Here is a 13,758-nt window from a genome sequence, read left to right as displayed (position 1 = left end):
ATCATTCACCATTCCAGGATGTGTGTCTGATGTGAGAATGTCCCTGTCTTTGCATAGCCGTCTGATTCTCAGCACTAGAAAATGCGTCTGCTACTAAACTGTTGTTAATGATATCTAAAAGCTCAGTACATCATCTTCATTCAGTTCAGCCAACTGGTTTACATCTTTATCTTTATCTTTATTGTCCATATTATGTAGCTCTCCTGGAGGGTTGGGGTGTAAACCTACAGGAGGGTCTCTCTCCAGAAGCAGGGTTGGTAAAGCCTGCATTTGATTCACGCCATGGTGTTTTCATCAATCCATGTATCAAGGTAGTGTGTCTCCCTCTACAGGTCAACTGAGGAATTACTCTTCACTTTGTAAATCAACAAGACATGACAAATGCTGCCCTGATTGGCAATGTAATCAAATAACAATCGGTGCAGCATTTTATTCACAGTCAATTACATTTCCTTGTCATGTTTAATGACGTGTTCAGTGGAACTGCACCTAATTAAGCTTAACGTCCGACTGTGTTGTTAGATGTGAGTGCCATGTGAGTGCTATCTAACAAAAAAACACAGGTATCAGGATGTTGTATCACATTGTACAATGTACCCCTTTATTTTTTGAAATGATTTACAAAAGAAGCATCTGTGAATATAGATATATTAAGATAATAGATACAAATTAAGATTAACTTTATTGTCCCACAGAGTATAACATGGGGCTTGGGTTTTTAACATTTTATTTACAATAAACTTTAAAGTCAACTATTAAAATATACACAGCAATGTCTTCAATTGTCTATAAGATTATTTTTTTTTAACGTCATGCAAATGGAAAAAGGATCCCAAACTGTTTACATGAGCTCTGAAAGTTTTTCTTTCACCTTGTCTTCGATGTTCGCAAAGTATTTCATCTGGCTAAGAAGTTCTTTAGCCGTTTGAAGCTCTCCTGTTGAGAAAGATGAAGAGTGAAAAATAGTTCAGTCAGTTTGATAGTCTCTCAATGAATACAAATACAAACAGAGAGAGAACATGTTAAATGTCGAGTCAACAGCAGTAGGACATTACCTTTCCTCATCGACGTGTCTATCTGTTCAGTCAAGTCTTTTAATCTCTCTGAAACAATGATAAAGAACAGGTTTAACACAAGCTGTTCACAAAGAAAACCCGACAATCTGTTACTAAAATCTGACATTCGTTGATGAAAGCCATATGGCCATCAACGTACAGGCATTTTGGCTTGAAGAAAAAAAAAAACGTAATTTCACAGGTCACAAAGTACTAATTCCCATATAAACACTGTCTTCGACCTTTAGTGGACTGGCCGATGGGGTGCACGTCCTCCGGGCTACGAGCCTCCTGAAGAGCCTCGTTCATCTCCATCAGCTCCAGGAGGAGCTGGGGGTCAGCTCCTGGGTCCGTCCCCTCCTCCAGGTGCATGCTCTGGAGCTCCAACTGAGACACGGAAAACATGAGTCCTTCACCGTCAACACAGGCCAGTCAGGCGGCATCAGCCCACAATCAACAATGCTCAAGTTCAAGTCTTTTATTTGTCAGGTACACAGAACAACACAAGGTCAGACTGGGCACTGAAATTCTTAAGACAAGACGACGCAAGCACCTGGCATAACATAACATATAAGTACACAGAACATAACTTACATCTATGCTGAGCTTAAATAAGTGAAACTTCCTAAATATACAGATAGCAATAAATAATGGACTATACTAACCCTAATACTAAAACCTCCTCAATGTGGAGGAACGACTGGGATGGAAGCTATGCGTGACAAAGTATACACAGTGCGAATCGACAAGACAATAAATGAACTATTCTTCCTCTGAAGAAGTTTTTTTGGCCACTTTTTATCTCGGTGGGAGATAATTTCAGGTTTAGATACCATTCCGGAACAGAATTCCACCTCACCATGTACAGTCCACGACTCAGCGGTTTGAGGAGGGTCCTGTAGGCTTTGTTCACCAGAGCCGACTGATGCTCTGAAAACTCCTGTTCTTCCTGTCAAGAAGAAGACATAAGGACATCAAGATGGCTGAACAAGTCAACAGGCTCACACGCGGGCCCCCGTTGGATAAGGTGCAGTATAACATCTCCACTTACGAGGCCAGAGATTGTAGCTCGACTACACAACGGATCTATACGACACACAAAAGACGACTACGTCATTGGTGGCGCGTGAATGGGATGCGAAAGATAACCTGTGGAGGTCTATCTAGTCTTGCAAATCAAACTGTCACAAACGTGTGAAAAGGAGAGACATCCTTGCTTCACACAATGCCAAACCCATCTCCGGGGAATTTCTTTGTAGCTCATGCATTGACAAGATTCATTCTGCTATGCTGGATCCTGGGTCACGTCGGTAATTGGATTTCGGAACACACCTTGACACTCTTGAGCTGGACAGCGGGTTTGCGGGTCCACCAAGGGACACGGGTGGAGGCGAGGAGAGGAAGGAGTGATGTCAGAGAGGGACCAGCACAGCGATGGCTGCTCTCACTCCATATATCCAGCTCTCACTCCTGCCAGCTCGTGGGGACCATCCATAGCTTCCAGTCAAGGAGCTTTAGCATGCAAACCTTGTAATGATGACCCCCATCCATAAAGTTGGGAGCAGGCTTAAATAAGGACCAGCCACAGGGCGGATTGTTAAACAGAGTCTGGGGTGAGAGGAGGCTGAAGACAGTCACAGTGTTGTGTTTAGAGGCACAACACTGTGGGCTTGTGAGATCCTCACGACAAAAGCGTGGTGGAGGAAGAGGCAGACTGCCCTACTGCAGACGTGGTACATCCATTTATGTAGCGATGATGGACTGATTTGAACACTGGGCTGAACCCTAATGTTCATTTTCTCAGAACCTTGTTCCATCTTTATTTCCATTGTGGCACCCCTGCCCAGGGGCCCTAATACTGATCTGTCATCGGTCCTGTGAACCTGACTGTAGGGCTGCCGAACAGGCCCCAGTCTGACTGCAATCTCTATGTGAACAAAATGACAGAGTAGCCTACCGCCTTCTTCTGGCTGAAGTTGTCAGGGTGCAAAGAACGTTGGAGATGAAGATATCTTTTCTGTAGCTTTTCAGTGTTGATTGCAAAGGTCTGGTCACTAAAAAGATGCAATAACAAGTAAAGGATACAAGAAGTGTGGTTTTAATTGGCATTCTATAATTTGATTCTGACAATGGCTTGAGTAGTGACATTGAAAAACCACACAGTAACAACTACCCATATTTGATGCACGAATTACGTTGATACTCAACGTTCATCCCGGTCATATGCCCCTGGATTAGACGTAAACTCACCAATCCATGATCTGGAAGAAGGATGCCCTCTCGTCTGGAGGTTGCAAAACGTTACAAGACGAACAGAAGAATGCTGGAGTCTCTTCAATAGGTTGACTGCAATTCCAACAGTTCTGTTTCACATGGGTTGTGCAGAACAACTTCTGTGAACTGACAATGGTGGTGTACATTAACCCTCTCTCTTTCAGTAGCCTCAAGCTATTCCTTTGCCTTGTGCCCTTATTGCTATTGAAGGTGATGCAATTGTTTAACGTTACATACGATGAAACCTTTGATAAGCATGCTTTGTTCATCAAGAACTGATTTGAATGCTGGAGTCCATGAGATGTGCAAATAATCCGCAAATTGTTCAACGACAGCATTGTCGACAGTTTCGTTTACAGTGCTGTAAACTGTATTTCTGAATTTACAAAACACTTGAAATTACTTCCTTGTGAAACATGATTCTTCTTCGACAGTAGTAGTCGGAAGGAAAACTGTCAAGCAAGTATCCTGTACTGGCGTTACCGCCGCTTATCGGATTGGCGTACATTGTCGGCTACAGTACTGTACTGTACGTGAAACGTATTGACCCGGTCGACATAACACAGACACAGCTACGCTTGCTGCTAGCTGGTCCGCTAGCCACTTTAGTATCATCAGTCACTTCACCAAATATTTCTTGTAAGCTAGAGGTGTTGGTACGTCGGCATTTATGGCTGTGGACTAAAATCTGTAAGATATAAATATTTGTTTATCCTCGATTTATTTCCGTTAATTATCTTGTATTGTAGTTTTCTAGTTTATGCCAACTTTAGCCTATGCTAGTTAGCAAGCTAATGGCCTTGGCTAGCTCGCTAGTTACAGTGCTATCTACTCCTCCCTGTTAAACTACAGCTTATAGTGAGCTAGCTAGGCACAGGACACTAGCGTGCAAGACTCAGCATTATTCACCATGCATGCCTGACTATAGCAGACACTATTTGACACCGAAGTTGACTGGTTAGCTGCCATAGAGACCCCTGTAAATCGACATACTGTAGCAGAGATTTTGGTTTTAGTTTCTGAAAACAGATTTGCACCTGTCAACTGAACCGGCATTTGTTAGCTACTGTACCTAGCTACAGTATTCTAGTTTTGACTCCAGTGGCTAGAGCTAACTAGTTAACTATCTAACGACTAGTCATAACAAGTGTATTTTGTTAGCAAGTGGCAGTCTTGAAATCTGTGCTTTAGCTATTAGCTTACTGTCAACGGATGGTTGACAGTTAACAAAGGCCTATTAAAATTATATGTTATTCAACGTTAAAATGAAATTTCTCAATTGAGTAAGCTAATCTTAACTGGCTACACAAGACTGACTACACCCGAACGGAGTTTTCATCCCATGCCGAATGACTTTGTCAGGTTATGCCCAAATTCAAGAAAGTCACCTTCAGGCCCATGTCTTTTCTAAAGAAAGTAAATCGAGGTAGTTTCCCCTAAATCAAATGTAAGCTTTTTGTGAGGTCATTAATTCTCATTTGAGGGTGTTATTTAATGCCCACAGAGTTATTACAGAGATAATAAGGCAAGTCATGTTACTTTATTTTTCAGATTCAATACCCCTCCCGATGGAGATGCGGGTGAGCAGAACTCATGCTGATTGCAGGGTTCATAGAGAGTGGGATATCCACCAACTGCAGCACCAGACATTGGAGTACAGATAACACCACTGACGTTTGTGGTAAGACACCGTTTCCCTTCACAAAAACAGTTACCGATGTCTGCTCATATCATCAAATAGCCTGTTAGAAAAGAGTAAGTATTGTTCAAACTCAATTGTATGGCTCGCCTAGAGGGACTTTGGCCGGGCGTCAAACTCCTCGACTGCACAGGAAGTATGTCCGTCCTCAGCGGTGCGCGGAGACTGACGAGTGCCCAGTCCTTGCAGTGGGTGAGGGTTAGGGAGGCCATTAGGTGAGAGCAGGGTGTTCCAGAGAGACAGGAGCTGGAGACAGTGGCTCCTCTAAGGTAAACAGGATCTCCTCCCAAAGGTCGCAGAGGCACTCCTCAAGGCCACACCAGACAATACCCTGGATATTATCATCGGAAACGGCCAAGAATAGAGCACTAGAGAGTAAAGGTGGCTGCGGCTTTGTTTGAACCATTTGAGACAAAACGCACTCTGTTTTTTAGGAGTGGGGGGCGGTTGCTAAGAGCTGTGAGGCTGTGTGTTTTGGGATGGCGCAGTAGTAAGAGGCTTCTCTTGTCTGTCTTCATGGAAGGAGGAGGAGTGGAAGAGCTTGTCTGTTACGCTGAGGTAGTCCGCCTTATTCACGCTCTCGTAAGTAGCCTCATTTAATAGAAAATACATATACATCTAGTCATTTAGCAGACGCGCTTATCCAGAGCGACTTACAGTAAGTACAGGGACATTCCCCCTGAGGCAAGTAGCGTGAATACCAGTTTCCCCTTTTTCTGTGCAGTCCACCTTTTTTTGTGTGTTTCATCCATTGCATGTTGGCACCAGTACCTGTTTAAGGCTGCCAGACCAATAACAGGACAAACTCTCTTTATCTGGACAGATTAACATCATGAAACACACACTAAAACATCAGTCTCACCCATAATGAATTAGTGCTCCCATAAACTGACTTTGATCTCCAGAAACATATTTACCCAGAGCAATAAAGATCCTGTATAATCACCTACAGTGTTGTAGAGTTATAATTAAAATGCTGTTGTTTTTAACAACGCTGGAATGAATAGCCAAGAATGCGCATTCTAGTGTCTACTTAAGGCCTTGGATCATTACAACATTTCAAGGGAACCGTTTCGAATGGTGTGATGCATTGCCTCATACAATAACCATTACAGTACAATAACCTCATTTCTCATCCTCTTGCTTTGTTGAATAAGCGTATATTCCAATCCTGTCAAATGTCAGAGTGGCATGTCAACAGCCTCACCGTCATGACGATCACCGTTCCCTGTGCAGGAACACCATGATCCCCATCACTGAGCTGCGTTACTTTGTGGACACCCAGCCTGCGTACCGCATCCTGAAGCCATGGTGGGACGTCTTCACCGACTACATCTCCATAGTCATGCTGATGATCTCAGTGTTCGGGGGCACACTGCAGGTCACCCAGGACAAGATGATTTGTCTGCCTTGCAAGTGGGTGGTCAATCAGACCTGCAGAAGGTATTTCAACTCCACCCTCTCGTCCCCGCTGATCCTGGAGCCCAAGGGCATCCAGTACGACCTGGACCGACACCAGTACAATTACGTGGATGCTGTGTGTTATGAAAACAGGTTGCATTGGTTTGCCAAGTACTTTCCCTACCTGGTGCTACTGCATACACTCATATTCCTGGCTTGCAGCAACTTTTGGTTCAAGTTTCCCCGGACCAGTTCAAAGCTGGAACACTTTGTGTCCATCCTCCTGAAGTGCTTCGACTCCCCGTGGACCACCAGGGCACTGTCCGAGACGGTGGTGGAGGAGAGCGATCCCAAGCCGATGAAAATGAATGGCTCCATGGACAAAAAGGCGTCCGTCATAAGTGAGGACGTGGAGGCGAGTGTCCCCATGCTGCAGAGGACCAAGTCCCGCTTGGAGCAGGGCATCGTGGACCGCACCGACACGGGCGTGCTGGACAAGAAGGAGGGGGAGCAGGCGAAGGCCTTGTTCGAGAAGGTCAAGAAGTTCCGCATCCACGTCGAGGAGGGGGACATCGTCTACAGACTCTACATCCGACAGACGATCATCAAAGTCATCAAGTTCATCTTGATCATCTGCTATTCGGGGTACTACGTGCACAAAATTCAGTTCAGTGTCGACTGTCACGTGGACATAGAGAGCCTGACGGGCTACAGCATGTACCGCTGTGCCCATCCCCTGGCTACCCTGTTCAAAATCCTGGCCTGCTTCTACATCAGCTTGGTCGGCGTCTACGGCCTCATCTGTATGTACACCCTGTGCTGGATGCTGCGTCGCTCTCTGAAGAAATACTCCTTCGAGTCGATCCGGGAGGAGAGCAGTTACAGCGACATCCCCGACGTGAAGAACGACTTTGCCTTCATGCTGCACATGATCGACCAGTACGACCCGCTCTACTCGAAGCGCTTTGCCGTCTTCCTCTCCGAGGTGAGCGAGAACAAGCTGCGGCAGCTCAACCTGAACAACGAGTGGACGCTGGACAAACTGCGCCAGAGGATCACCAAGAACTCCCAGGAGAAGCTGGAGCTGCACCTCTTCATGCTCAGCGGCATCCCGGACACGGTCTTCGACCTGATGGAGCTGGAGGTCCTGAAGCTGGAGCTCATCCCGGACATCACCATCCCCCCCATCATCGCCCAGCTGGTCAACCTCCGAGAGCTGTGGCTGTACCACACGCCGGCCAAAATAGAAGCGCCGGCTCTGGCCTTCCTGCGCGAGAACTTGAAATCCCTTCACGTCAAGTTCACGGACATCAAGGAGATCCCGTTGTGGATCTACAGCTTGAAGAACCTGGGCGAGCTGCACCTCACCGGCAACCTCAGCGCCGAGAACAACCGCTACATCGTCATCGACGGGCTACGGGAACTCAAGAGGCTCAAGATCCTCCGGCTGAAGAGCAATCTGACCAAGCTCCCCCAGGTGGTGACCGACGTGGGCGTCCACCTCCAGAAGCTGTCCGTCAACAACGAGGGCACCAAGCTGATGGTCCTCAACAGTCTGAAAAAGATGGTGAACCTGACGGAGCTGGAGCTGATCCGATGTGACCTCGAACGCATCCCCCACTCCATCTTCAGCCTCCACAACCTGCAGGAGATCGACCTGAAGGACAACAACCTGAAGACCATCGAGGAGATCATCAGCTTCCAGCATCTCCACCGGCTGGTCTGCCTTAAGCTCTGGTACAACCAGATCGCCTACATCCCCATCCAGATTGGCACTTTGACCAACATGGAGAGGTTGTACCTGAACAGGAACAAGATCGAGAAGATCCCGAGCCAGTTGTTCTACTGCCGCAAGCTGCGCTTCCTGGACCTCAGCCACAATAACCTGACCTGCATCCCCACAGACATTGGCTTCCTGCAGAACCTCCAGTATCTGGCAGTGACAGCCAACAGAGTGAGTCGCGGGTCTTTATGTTTGTCTCACTGCATTCTGTTTGCATTCTTTTGATGCTGTAGGTTGTTTTAGTGGGCTTCCGAAGCTTCTTGTAGATGCCTTATTTGCCTAAAAGGATCATGTTTCAGAATTGCTTTCGAGATAATAACTAAATGATATATTTTAGAATGTGCCATGTCAGTCCACCACTCATAAACACGGCTGTAGGACTTCTTCGTTTTGATCCCTTCTTCCTCTTTTCCACCTTTTAAAGATTGAGACCCTGCCCAACGAGTTGTTCCAGTGCAAGAAGCTCCGTACCCTCAACCTGGGGAACAACTGCCTGCAGACCCTGCCGTCGCGCTTCGGGGAGCTGACGAGCCTGACCCAGCTGGAGCTCCGGGGGAACCGCCTGGAGTGCCTCCCCGTGGAGCTGGGCGAGTGCAAGCAGCTGAAGAGAACCGGTCTGGTGGTGGAGGAGGAGCTCTTCAACACCCTGCCCACGGAGGTCAAGGAGCTGATGTGGAAGGTGGACAAGGAACAGGCCAGAACAGACTGAGACTGGGTGTTTGAGTCTGGTGTCCCCGGGGGGGGGGGGGGTGGGGGTGGAGGAGGTGACCAGCCCCTCAGACCGCCTGCTGAGTCAGGGTGAGGACAGGATGGCCTGCTGGGGAGGGGGGGGGGGGGGAGGCTGCAAATGTCACAATGCCATTTTTCTTTCCTTTTAATTTTTTTTTTTTTTTTTTTATGTCTGTCTTGAGAGACAGTTATTAAACTCACTGAGAGACTGAGATCAATTCAGGATTAGCTTTGAATCAACTTGTGTCCCATTGTCAGGAGGGTGACAGCAGGGGAGGTCAGTTAAAGCGATATCAATGAAGGTCAACGGAGACGAGTAGCGCTCAATGCTTCTATGCCGGTGGACTGTGTCACGAGCACAGGTGTCCGATGAGTCAATAACCCTGCGGAGTCACAACCCACTCATCCAGTGGGGTAGGTCACCGTAGCAGTGAAGGGTTTGACCTAGCAGTAGAACTATGCGTGCCGTGAGACCGCCGCTGTCCGCCAGCACAGGATGGGACCCTCCCGTTCAAACAGAACTCTCCAAGGCTGCGCTCTTGTGCTCATTATAGTACTATGTGCAGATGGCAACATTATGAATTCAAGTGAGATATACACTAGGGTATTTCTTAACTCTAATTAGGCCTAGATGTAAAGACCAAATATTTTATAATGCTAATTGCTTGACATTTCAGTTGACCTCATTTGCACGGGAATGCAACATGATACAATTGATTTTGACTGGTGTGAAGCACCTCTGGAACTTTATTGTTCTCTGTAGTGAACAATACTTGAGGGTTTTTAACGGACGGGTAAATTGGCAGCCATGTGTGACGGCCCATTGGATCAGCAGCAGCGGATCGTTTCAGCTGAAGGTCAGTTCCACACAGGAGAGTCCTTAGGAGTGGTGGAATGACTGTCGAAGGCACTTAATTTCCTGACGAGAGGCATGGTGTCACTTTGAGTGGCCAACAGATATTGGGTAGATTTGCCTTAACCCTAACCTGTTTTATGTGTCTTTGTTGGTAATATTTGTTATTACACAGTTCTCAGTTCAAATTCAACTTGTGGTGCAGCATCAATTCCATCAACAGAATGACTGAATCCGGATGGTAATTTGTGATATGCACTTTCTCAAGAACATGCCATCATTTAGGCAGTATGTTTAAATAGGAAACCCTTTCTCAGACTGTTACCACACAGGGAATCTGTCATTCACACTTTCACTTCATTTACACAAACGGGGACCTGCATGGCATTCATCCTGGCATTATAAGCTAGCTGTTACTACTGTAAGGATTATTACAAAGGTTGTTGGTCACTTCTCTTCATGTCATGTATCATGTGTTTTATTCCCATGTTACTCCCATGTTCATCCTGTCTTTTGCCATATGCTGATATGAAAAGTATGGTTCAGTGTGTTATGGGTAAAAACGTTCTGCCATTTCTGGTTTGCTTAAGTAAGCATGATGTTGCAAAGGCGGGTATGCAAGGTCTCAAATGCCTCTTGTCACAGTAGAAAGTTATAACCATAATTATATTGTTTTGTGTTTTAGTAGACTGTACTGAAGCTCGACACACAATCATAATATACACAGTAGCAATGTAACTGAAATGCAAACATAAGCATTTTTAAAGGATGTCTGTAAAGCTATTCCTTTCTGGCAACATATTTTGCTCTCTGTCCAACACTAACATAGTTCTCAGTGTTTCTTCCATCTGTTCTGGACGCTTTGCCCTTCTGTTGGTCATATTCAGAGTAAGGGAGTAGATGCAGAAGTAGATTAAAAGGGATCATTGCTCCTTTTGCACTGGATGCCATAACGCATCTATAAGGCCCTACCACATCTGTCAAACATGTACAGTACATCTATGTTATTTTGATGGAGGCATGAAGCTATGTTAACAGTGCACTGCTATTTATAGACAATCAACTTATGTCTCAATGAAAGTGTGAATGTGGAAAAAGAGTTATGAACAGTTAAGCTCGTGGATTTTGAGGTGTCTTACAAACACTATCTCTGAATGTGCTGCGCACTAAAACAGCAATTTATTCAGCCAGAAAATTGTTGGTTTATTTGGAAGACACTGTTCAATGGGAATTATTCCCTCGTGCATGAGACACAGTAACCTCTAATGCCATTCTGATCAGGATAGGAAGTCTCAGACTTGATGCCATTAGATGTTAATTGGAGCAATACCTTTTTAGTTGAATTATTTTAAAAGTTAGATTTCTATGTTTTCTTCAGTATTGACAGCTATCTTTACAATACACACACATTTTCTCAGGAAATTGACATTCAGTTTGCATCTTTTTTTATATAAATATATTTTCTTCAATTTCTCAATATTTTTGTTTATTTAAACCAATGTTATATTACACATTTTTGTATTTCAGTTCATTCTTTTCCAATTTGTATCAGTGTATTTGATATTAATTGCAGTTAAAACTACTAAATATGAAGAGAAACACTTAACTACTACTCCACATTATTTGTGATAATGCATTTTTGCTGTGTTGTTTTAAATTCTGAATTCGTTTTTTTTCTTCAGTAGTGTGGCAAAGACTAAGGAGGTCCAGCTGTGGGAGACTGTCACATTAGAAATGCCCGCTATTCCTTTCATGTTTTTTTCGGTTTTGGAGATACAAACCAGCCCAAATATACCCATATGTTCAGATCTGACAGTATTTTAGAAATCCATAGCAGTATTAGTTTGTTGCCAAGTATTCCAACCCTTCATAGGAGATCAGCGTTATATTTCAATCACATGAATGATGTGAGCTGTCTGTCAGTATACCACAGAGGTGTCAAGCCTTAACCCCACTCCCTGTCACTCCTACCATGAAATAAACAATAAACATAGTATTTGTCTTCAGTCACCGTTACTTATTCTCTGGAATTACAAAAGCCAAAATATTTGTATTGGTTGCTATACTGCTTTTAGCCACGAAAACACATCGTTTATGACTTTTCAGTGTAATGCAAAATTATTGGTCTTTATTGGATTGGTGTTATGTAGCTTTATGTGACAGTGCGGTACTCTGTAAAAATGAATTACTTAATAATGTAGTTTGCCGTCTCTGTTAAATTGCGGAACCATTATTCTGACACTGGATGTAGCTAGTCGAATTTATTTCGTTAACGCACTTTCGGAGATCAAGCACTCATACAACGACTGGGAATGGTTAGATGTCTTAACTTTAAACACGCTTTTAGCTTTCTATTCAAATCGATACGAAGTTACAAACCTGTAACTGTATAATTGCTTATCCTCTTCGAACTCACTGGTTAATATTGGGAATCAAATGTATCCAGCTTACCAGCCAATTGTTGGCAGTTTGGGTTGCTTGATGGCTAAGCTAACCATAGAATGTAGGCTCTATGCCTCTCCACTGCTGGTCATGTGCTGGAAGTTATTTCAAATAAAATAATCCACTCTTTCGCAGGCAGTGACTCTACACACAGACCTTGGTGAGATAAAAATCGAGTTGTTCTGTGAGCGAGCTCCAAAATCATGTGAAGTGAGTAACTTTATTACCAACTAGCATGCTATCCTGGTTATTGTGTGGCTCAGTCCTACTGAACCAATTCAATTGCTACAATGCAACGGATGCACCTCCAACAAGGAAGCACAACGTTTAAATGGCATTCAATCATTGAAACGACATGATTGAAAAGTGAACATTTCAGTGACGTGGTTGGACATGGCTATTTCAATGTAACAAAGAAGTGTCTCATTCTGTTTGATCTGTAGAACTTTCTTGCCCTCTGCGCCAGCGGTTTTTACAATGGCTGCATTTTTCATCGCAACATCAAAGGCTTCATGGTGCAGACGGGAGACCCAACAGGTAGTGTACCATCATCGTCCAGATACACAGCTGTTCTGTTCTCGGGTTGGATTGAACATGAGCTTGTCTGAGACAGTTTAATACCGGCTCAATACTATCGTACTCAGTGGTAATGTCTGATGTATACATACTTGTATTAGATTGCAATATTACCGAGCAAATATATCTTAACTACAAGTGACAATTTTCTCCTTGCAATGTTAAGGCACTGGTAAGGGAGGGACCAGTATTTGGGGGCGAAAGTTTGAAGATGAGTTTAGTGAACACCTGAAGGTGAGTAGTACACTTTCACACTTGTACTTTAGAAACAATTTGATGTTACTTCTTCAGCTATCTCGATCTGTTGTTATCCGTGTTTGTTTACTGCAGCATAATGTACGCGGTGTCGTTTCCATGGCAAACAATGGCCCCAACACGAATGCATCGCAGTTCTTCTTCACCTACGCCAAGCAGCCACATCTGGACATGAAATATACTGTGTTTGGAAAGTAGGTTTTGAAACTGTTTTGACACACACTCCTGACCTTTCTGCCATTAATACCTGAAGATGTGTTTCATTAAAGTTTTTTTTGGATGTGTAGGATCATTGATGGCATGGAAACCCTGGATGAACTTGAGAAACTTCCTGTCAATGAGAAGACATTTCGGCCCCTGACTGAAGCAAGAATAAAGGATGTGACTCTTCATGCCAACCCATTTGCGGGATAGACATCAACATTTACATTGAAACAACATTGACCTTGTATTAACATACGTCGTTATTAACCAATGTACCTGAATGAAATCATTTTTACCTATTACATGTACAGTATCCGGATGACACAGACACACAAATACAGACAAATGTTGGTAATGTAAGTAACTGAATGTGTCAGTTCTCTATTCCTTGCTGTATCCGTTAATATGTATGTGGGATTTTGTATGAATAAATGTTTTTTATTATTTGGGTTTTTGGTCCTTTATCAGAAATCTTTGTGAAGACTCG

At 44.2% G+C, this 13,758-nt stretch overlaps 3 protein-coding genes across 8 annotated transcripts; 2 read left to right on the top strand and 1 right to left on the bottom strand.

Annotated features, from left to right (window-relative positions):
* Positions 1-572: 572 nt before the first annotated feature.
* Positions 573-3,800, bottom strand: hscb (HscB mitochondrial iron-sulfur cluster cochaperone). 2 transcript variants are annotated; one of them, XM_084694442.1, is made up of 7 exons: positions 3,567-3,800; positions 3,306-3,455; positions 3,013-3,109; positions 1,915-2,004; positions 1,298-1,442; positions 1,056-1,103; positions 573-936 (listed from the first exon to the last, which is right to left on the bottom strand). In XM_084694442.1, the coding sequence occupies exons 1-7, from the start codon at positions 3,665-3,667 to the stop codon at positions 842-844; spliced, it is 726 nt and encodes a 241-aa protein (XP_084550568.1). In that variant the 5' UTR covers positions 3,668-3,800; the 3' UTR covers positions 573-841. The 2 variants fall into 2 exon arrangements, with proteins under 2 accessions (XP_084550568.1, XP_084550567.1); XM_084694441.1 differs by having other exon boundaries at positions 3,306-3,800.
* A 69-nt stretch (positions 3,801-3,869) lies between these two features.
* Positions 3,870-8,946, top strand: lrrc8ab (leucine rich repeat containing 8 VRAC subunit Ab). Of its 5 annotated transcripts, none has more exons than XM_084694437.1 (5): positions 3,870-4,019; positions 4,881-5,010; positions 5,552-5,610; positions 6,265-8,383; positions 8,637-8,946. In XM_084694437.1, the coding sequence occupies exons 4-5, from the start codon at positions 6,272-6,274 to the stop codon at positions 8,919-8,921; spliced, it is 2,397 nt and encodes a 798-aa protein (XP_084550563.1). In that variant the 5' UTR covers positions 3,870-4,019; positions 4,881-5,010; positions 5,552-5,610; positions 6,265-6,271; the 3' UTR covers positions 8,922-8,946. The 5 variants fall into 5 exon arrangements, with proteins under 5 accessions (XP_084550563.1, XP_084550562.1, XP_084550566.1 ...); XM_084694436.1 differs by having other exon boundaries at positions 5,123-5,610; XM_084694440.1 differs by having other exon boundaries at positions 4,881-5,610; positions 6,265-6,471; positions 6,583-8,383.
* A 3,049-nt stretch (positions 8,947-11,995) lies between these two features.
* On the top strand, positions 11,996-13,715 carry ppil3 (peptidylprolyl isomerase (cyclophilin)-like 3). The gene is made up of 6 exons (XM_084694444.1): positions 11,996-12,109; positions 12,372-12,446; positions 12,680-12,773; positions 12,979-13,046; positions 13,143-13,261; positions 13,355-13,715. The coding sequence occupies exons 1-6, from the start codon at positions 12,107-12,109 to the stop codon at positions 13,479-13,481; spliced, it is 486 nt and encodes a 161-aa protein (XP_084550570.1). The 5' UTR covers positions 11,996-12,106; the 3' UTR covers positions 13,482-13,715.
* The last annotated feature ends 43 nt before the right edge of the window (positions 13,716-13,758 follow it).

The sequence above is a fragment of the Hypomesus nipponensis genome, chromosome 28, assembly GCF_054491055.1.
Source record: "Hypomesus nipponensis isolate SF chromosome 28, ASM5449105v1, whole genome shotgun sequence".
Classification (NCBI taxonomy): Eukaryota; Metazoa; Chordata; class Actinopteri; order Osmeriformes; family Osmeridae; genus Hypomesus; species Hypomesus nipponensis.
The sequence above is the reverse complement of the archived record's forward strand: the minus strand, read 5'-3'. Positions and strand labels throughout refer to the sequence as shown.

What these genes read in the sequence shown, in the direction of transcription:
- ppil3 (XM_084694444.1), top strand. An exon ending in GCAGACGGGAGACCCAACAG is followed by an intron (nt 12,774 to 12,978) that starts GTAGTGTACCAT and finishes TGCAATGTTAAG; the next exon opens with GCACTGGTAAGGGAGGGACC. An exon ending in AGTTTAGTGAACACCTGAAG is followed by an intron (nt 13,047 to 13,142) that starts GTGAGTAGTACA and finishes TGTTTACTGCAG; the next exon opens with CATAATGTACGCGGTGTCGT.
- lrrc8ab (XM_084694438.1), top strand. Translation starts at nt 6,272, where the DNA reads ATGATCCCCATCACTGAGCTGCGTTACTTTGTGGACACCCAGCCTGCG. An exon ending in TGGCAGTGACAGCCAACAGA is followed by an intron (nt 8,384 to 8,636) that starts GTGAGTCGCGGG and finishes CACCTTTTAAAG; the next exon opens with ATTGAGACCCTGCCCAACGA.
- hscb (XM_084694441.1), bottom strand. Translation starts at nt 3,667, where the DNA reads ATGCTGTCGTTGAACAATTTGCGGATTATTTGCACATCTCATGGACTC. An exon ending in ACTTCAGCCAGAAGAAGGCG is followed by an intron (nt 2,005 to 3,012) that starts GTAGGCTACTCT and finishes TCTTCTTGACAG; the next exon opens with GAAGAACAGGAGTTTTCAGA. An exon ending in AGACACGTCGATGAGGAAAG is followed by an intron (nt 937 to 1,055) that starts GTAATGTCCTAC and finishes CTTTCTCAACAG; the next exon opens with GAGAGCTTCAAACGGCTAAA.